This window comes from Mastigoproctus giganteus, chromosome 7 (assembly GCF_048544385.1).
Source record: "Mastigoproctus giganteus isolate SK-2022 chromosome 7, ASM4854438v1, whole genome shotgun sequence".
Taxonomy (NCBI): Eukaryota; Metazoa; Arthropoda; class Arachnida; order Uropygi; family Thelyphonidae; genus Mastigoproctus; species Mastigoproctus giganteus.
Window position 1 is genome coordinate 6,604,753 of NC_143581.1, and position 7,324 is coordinate 6,612,076.

General features: G+C 35.2%; 1 protein-coding gene across 2 annotated transcripts in view; it reads left to right on the forward strand.

Moving 5' to 3' along the window:
• Nucleotides 1–6,918, forward strand: part of Tep2 (Thioester-containing protein 2) — a 198,383-nt gene extending 191,465 nt beyond the window's left edge. For both annotated transcript variants that reach the window (XM_090377515.1, XM_090377516.1), the window contains exons 33-35: nt 323–485; nt 4,631–4,733; nt 6,082–6,918. In XM_090377515.1, coding sequence (XP_090233641.1) covers nt 323–485; nt 4,631–4,733; nt 6,082–6,293 — 478 coding nt within the window. In that variant the 3' untranslated portion in view covers nt 6,294–6,918. The remainder of the gene's footprint in view (nt 1–322; nt 486–4,630; nt 4,734–6,081) is intronic.
• Nucleotides 6,919–7,324: the final 406 nt, after the last annotated feature.

The following is a 7,324-nucleotide window of genomic DNA, read 5'->3' on the forward strand; positions in this document are numbered from 1 at the left end:
ATTGTAAAACAAAGGCCTTGGAAATGTCTAGAACAACAGCTTAAGTTTCTCAACTTTCCTGTGGAATTTATTCTTGAACAGTTAATGCAATTTTCATAAATCATGTACTGAAACTGCCAAAGGCCATATTTTAATTGGGTTTTCATCACTAATGACCAGTACCTCATAAAAATGATGCCCTAACCTGGTAATTGGGACTTTTTTTTTTTAAATATACAATCTTATAGAACTTAATATTTTTTGAAATTGTAGTGCTCTTGGAAATTTTAAATGGCATCTAAAGGCATTCTCACAGGTCAGCTGAACTATTTTCTCTCTCTAGCTACAATGAAGATGAAGCTAGTAACATGGCAGTAATGGAAGTTGCCTTACCATCAGGCTACGTAGCTGATGCAGAGAATTTTGACATTCTTCAAAAACTATCCTTAGTGAAAAGAGTTGAGGCCCAGGACGGTGACACTAATTTGGTGATTTATTTTGATCGGGTAAGTGTTTAATTATAACTCAATGTTCTTGTTAAAATAATTAGCATCAATATTATAAAAATGAGTTAAGGCAGAAAAAATGCAAATTAAAATAAAATAACCTTAATTTTTTTTTTTTTTTTTGCTATTTATAACTTGAAGTACTCTGGGGTTTTTTGAATTCAAAATTTGGAAAACCCCAGATGCTCCAACTCAATTAATCCATAACATATTGATTTCTAATGCTAATATAAATAACGATGTTAGACTTTGCTAATCTTTGTCTCTTTATAATAAGAATTTAGTTTTAAACAGTGACTAATAATAGAGCCCCATGGGTAACGCAGTTGGTATCACTGTCCTCAACTTTGCAAAAGCCTCAGCATCTCAACCAGCTGGATCAGTGTGACTAGAAAACAAAGCCAGCTGGAGTTGTGAACATTAAAATCACCAGGGAAAATTACCTCATTGTTAGGAAAGTTGGACTGGAGAATGTCAAGTTGCAAACAGAGGAAGTCAAAGAGCTCCAAGTGATTAGTGGAGTTGGGAGAACGGTAGAGACAACAGATGAATTTGTCACAATGAGGTAGTGATTTTAAGCCAGAGAAGATTGAAAAGAGGCGATTCCAAATTACCAGGTCTCTGACAGGGAAACTGAGTGGAAAAGACAAGTTTGAAACTTTTCAATGATGTTACCAATTTTTATAGGCCTTTTTCACAATGCAGCTGAATCACTGTCTATGTTTAGGGTAGCATGATTTTTTTTTTTTTTCTTCTCCCAGAAACTTTTTTTGTCTAGCAAATGCAGTTTACAGACATTCCTCTACACTGCCAGATAGTGGGTATATTCTTACTACTGAATACACCATGAATTGTCAAGCTAATAGAGTAAGTTTATTTGCAAAAATCTAAACTTCCCAAACACTTCCTAGTTTATTTCACAAATATACGTGTTCTCAGTTCTAATCTCAAAGTGGAAATGGTCAAAGATGTCCATTTCCACTTGCAGTCTGCCAAACCCCATGTACTTTTTCTGACAGAATCTCAGTTATTGGTTGATTCAACTACTGCTTGTCTTAGTTGCCCAAATTATTCACTGTATGATTCTTTTTGCCTCAAAGGTGGTACTTGTGCATATGTCCGTTCTGATATTCCCTGTCAGAGACCTGGTAATTTGAAATCTCCTCTTTTCAATCTTCTCTGGCTTAAAATCACTCTACCTCATTGTGACAAATTCATCTGTTGTCTCTACTGTTCTCCCAACTCCACTAATCACTTGGAGCTCTGACTTCCTCTGTTTGCAACTTGACATTCTCCAGTCCAACTTTCCTAACAATGAGGTAACTTGCCCTGGTGATTTTAATGTTCACAACTCCAGCTGGCTTACGTTTTCTAGTCACACTGACCCAGCTGGTCGAGATGCTGAGGCTTTTGCAATTACTAATGACCTTGCACAGATTATTCATTTACCTACAAGAATCCTAGACAATCCTAACCATACAGCCAACACGCTTGATCTTTTTCTCACAAACAACCCTTCCAAGTACAAGGTTGAAGTGAGTGGTCCTTTAGGCACCTAAGATCACAACTTGGTGATTCTCTTCTCCAATAGAGCTTTTATCTCATGGCTATTCCCAACCTTGTATTGTTTGGCATTACAAGAATGCAAAATGGAATGACCTGAGAGATTTCTTTTCCTTGGTCTGATTACTGTTTCAAAATCAGATTGTGTCAGTGAAATTATTCTTATAGGAATGGAATCCTTTATTCCACACTCTAGTTTAACATCCTTTATCTAAAACTTGGTTTTGCAATAAATGTGCTAAAGCTGTTCAAGAGAAGAACATTGCATATTGTAATTGGTTTGTTTCCAATTCTTCAGTTTAATTTTCTGCCTACACCAAAGCTTGCAACAATTGTAAAGTAGTTATTAATCAATCCAAACTATATTTTGAACGGGCGAAGAGTAGAAAACTTGAATTCTTGCCCTAATGGTAGCCGAGCATTCTGGTCTCATGCCAAAGCTACTGGCCGCAACTTTTCCCATCTCTGCTCCCACCTGCTAAACTATGTTTCTGTTGTCACTTCAGCCAAAGATAAAGCTGACCTGCGAACATCCTATTTTTCTTCAAACTCTTGTATTGATGATCTTGGTACAACACCTCCCAACACGTTCCATTCAATGCCTTCTGCGGTCTTCTGTCAAAAGGATGTCAGAAGGATTTTGATGCAACTTGATGCTCAGAATGCTCCAGTTCCTGATAGTATTTCTCCACTTGTTCTCAAAACCTGTGCTCCTGAACTTACTCCTGTTCTTTGCTGCCTTTTTTCACTTATTCCAAAAGTGTTTTTATTTCTGCTTGGAAATTTGCTCATATCCAGCCAGTTCCTAAAAAAGGGTGACAAATCCCTCCCATCCAATTGTCTCGTTGCAATCACTTCTACTCTTTCTAAAGTAATGGAGAAATCAATTAACTACCAACTATTGAACTACCTAGAAACCTTCAGTTTGATCAATGATTGCCAGTATGGATTCCGTTAGTGTCGATCCACTGGTGATATTCTGGCTTATGTTACCCATTTATGGACAAATGGAAAAGTTCTTCTAAACAAGCTTCCATCTTATGGTTTGCCAACTTTTTTTTATTGTAATTGTTTATCCAGTTTTCTTTCTGATTGCTCACTGAGGGTGAGGTAGATGGCTGTCTTCTAACTTCTCCACTAATGCTGGTGTCCCCCCCAAGGGTTCTTTCCCCCACTCTATTAATGATCTTCCTTGAACTGGAAATCCTATCCATAGTTTTGCTGATGATAGCACATTACATTCCAGTTTGAGAAAACTTGCCCTGCTCAATCAGCTTCAACTTCTTGAATATCCACTACCAATTCCTTAAATGTCAATCTCCAGGTAATTTTCCAGTGGAGCAAAGACAACTTAGTTAATTTCAATCCTTCTAAAACTATCTTCTCTTATCTTGCAAAAAGGATTTTTTAACTCCTATGCTTATCTTTGGTGACACAGATTTCTAGGAAAGATCTCTTTTGGGGATTACCCTGACTTCTAATCTCTCTTGGCACAAGCACATTACAAATATTGCTTCCTCTGCATCTAAAAAACGTTTTCTCTTTTGCTCTCAGTGTTACTTTTCTTCCAAACAGCTGTTCACTCTGTACAAATTCCAAATTCGACTTACTAGGGAATAATGTTCTCACATCTGGGGCAGTGCCCCCAAAACATCTGAGGCAGTTAGGTTAATTAATGACTCATCTCTAACAGAGTCTCTCTCCACTTGCTGTCTCATAGACGTACTGTTTCTGCTGCATGCCTTTTCTATAGATACTTCTATGGGCACTGTTCTTCCGAATTGGCTTCTGTAATTCCCACTCTTTCAAAACAGTCTGAACATGTGCAGCCAACATCATTTACTGTTCAACTTCAAACTCACAAAACCAACTTTTCATCTTCCTCATTTATTCATTCAACTGCCTTTTTCTGGAACAACCTTCCTTCATACATATTTCCTGAAAATTAGTCTTCATAAGTTCAAATCTACTGTCAACAAATGTCTTTCATCTTTTCAACCTCAAACCCAAGCATGGTACTAGGTACTATAGGTTCTAATACCTCTTGTGTTTGGGGTTTTCATAATAATAAAAAAAAAATACTATATATAGTTCAATATTGCCTAAGTTTGCTGATGCACCTAAAAGCTTAAACAACATGACTAATGCAGCATCAAAACCAGTCAATTACAGCAACTTAGGCAATATATATGTATAATATATATTACCTAAGGCATTATATGTGTATAATATATAATATACATATATAATATATTCTGGGGTTGTTATACTATTAGTGTGAGACCATGGATAATGATATAGAAAATACCTTCTCATTAAAGGATGGAGAAACATTAATGAATGCTGACCAGGCTTACGTAGCAGCAACTTCCTGCTTTGTGATACCTGTGATTAGGGATGGATTGTGTACATCCATGTGCTACAAAGGTGTCCTTCCTTTTAATTTGATTAATTTTTTACTTGAATATAAGGAAATTGCTTATGGTAATCTGATATGTAATATTTTCTATGATCTGAATTGAGATTACTTTTTGTATGGTGCTTGCATCAGAATTAATCACCTCAATTCTATCTCTTTTCAGATTGACAAGGAGGGCATCTGCGTGACAGTTCCAGCACACAAAGATTTTGATGTAGCTAACAGGAAGCCAGTTCCCATCACTATATATGATTACTACAATACAGGTAATTAATTTTTTCTACTTCTGTGACTTGATACTTTTTGACTTGCTTCATTTGAGAGATTGTCTGGTTACTCTGGACTTTATCGTTATATTAAAAAAAAATGACTGCACGACTGGTTAACTTCATAACAGAAAAGTTTCTCTTATAAGGTTGATGGCTGAGATTTACTGAGATGTACTATGACAGAAAGCATTAAAGGGCAAATGCTAAAAGGGATTAAACCATATCAGCATAGAACAGAACTACAGAATAGCATCTTTGGTGTACCTAGCTAGATAGCTGATGAGCTAAAAATTGTTCCATCAGTTTACATGTATCACAAATAAAATGATAAAATTACATTCTAAAATTGCCTGTACCATTTAGCAATTGTTGTTGCAGAATGGTACAAGGCAGTTCAAGTGTGGAGAAATTGACATTCTTGATGCAGAAATTCTAGGGTGCAAAACTAGTAGCTTTCTGTAAAAAGGTCTATCGAATACTATGCAGTAGGAAGAAGAGAAAAGAGCCAAAAACTTTATTCTGGCAATAAAAAAAACTGTTCATTTTAAAGTTTCAGTAACCAAGATGATTGTCATTCTTGATAGTCTTCCACATAGTAGCTAGCAAGTTGTTCTTGCAGGCAGACAGTTTGAATAAGTTCAAAGGTCTACTACATAGCTCAGTGAGGAGGGAAGTGTATATTTTGTGTTTTCTTAACTACTTGGTTGGGGTGTTTTTTTTTTTTTAATGCCAGTGCCTTCCTTGCAAATATTACTATATAGTACCATAAAAACTTTACTTTTTCTGTGTGTATGACAAGTAAACATGTCCCTATGCCAATTCATATGCTCTGTCCTTTGGCATACACAACATATCATTAATTTTAAGCAATGAAATACCACTTGTTCTATATTACAAAAGATTGCTTGGCCAGATACTGCTTGCATTCCATATACTTTGCAATATAGTGCAAGGAAGCCATAGGCTTTTGCTGCACTGGCAAAAAAACAAAATATAAATTATATGCTTCCCTCCTCGGTAGATAGCTATCAAGTTGACCTTTTGAATCAAGCGCTCAGCCTAGACTGTGCAGAGGCAACTTGTTCCATCAATCAGTGACTTGCTACCTAAAAGAAGTCTAATCTTCCCCTTTAAATTTGATTGAAGGTGGAAAATAATTTTAATCCCTCTCAGCCTTATAAACCTCAATCAGAAGGCTGTGATTAATGGACCAAGTTTCTAACATTTAAACGGAAGAAATTTTACATTCCAACATGTGATAATCTGTATAGGAGTGTTTATGTTAAAATATTGATAGTTTACTGTTATGTCAAATCTTTTAAATGAATTTTTAATGTCTTTTCAGTCAAGAGTGCAAGAATGTTTTATGAACCCCAAGAGGCTACAGTGTGTGACATATGCAAAGGTGATGAAGACTGCAGTGCTGCTTGCAACATGATACATGACTCAGGTTCAACAGGCAGCTTGCACATTGTATCCCCAATTGTCATTGGCTTAATTTTAATGTGCATAATAAATTTAATGCCTTTTGGACAATTGTGGAAAAGAATGGTGTGACGTTCCTAAAGGTTGTGTTGATGTATTTGTGTGGCCATATTGGCAATTCTTCATCTGTGGAGACTTCAGTTTTTGCACGGCAAATTTTTTGAAGACCAAAACGTTCAAATTACATCACCAGATTTCTCCTGGTTGGCACTGATTGGCTCAAACAACCATTTCAGAATTTCATGACACTTACATTAAGAATACCAGTTGGTATAATTCTCAGCCATGTAAAATACAGAATTGTGCCTGGTATGCATTTTGTAAAAAAGTGATGTTGTATATTGAGATGTTTTCAAGAATAGGTCTACACTAGCAAATGTTTAGTATGAATTTATTTTATAGGTATTTTTATATATGTAGTTTTGTAAATATTTTTGTGTAATACTGTTGAGGTACATAAATATTGATAAAATCCTAATTTATTTGGATAAGAAGTACAGCTAAATTACAGTGTCGGACTATCTTTTTTTTCAGTGTTGGTGCTATACCATACCCGATCTTCCCACCCTTTGTACTTAAAGTTGATAGTGTGATACACTGTAGTTGCTGTTGTACTTTACTTTTCACCCCAGTTAGATTTAAGATTTCTTTAGAATGCTGCTCTCTCAGAAAGATGGTTTTTTTATACATAATTATTAAATTTTGGCTTTAAAGCCATTGCTTTTTTGCAATTAATAAAGTTGAAAATCAAAGTGTAAAGTGTTTTAAACAAATAATTTTGGAATACTGTACATAGATGCTTTTTATATCTGGGTTTGGTAAAAAAAAAAAGTAATATTTTTATATCCTTTTTGATACTCTTGAAAAGATGTTTTTTTGCAATTTTTTTTAAATCATGGCAGCTGCTAAATGTATGTGCCCTGGTAATTTGTAGAGTACAATAAAAAGAAAAAATAAATTTTTAAATAAATGCATTTGTCATAGATGACTTCCTTTTGGTTTTGGTCAGTTTTACTTAATACACTGCTCAACAAAATTAACAACACGTAAAAAATTTAACTCTTGGCGTAGTTCTGTTCTTCTGATGAGTCCCATTTTAGCCT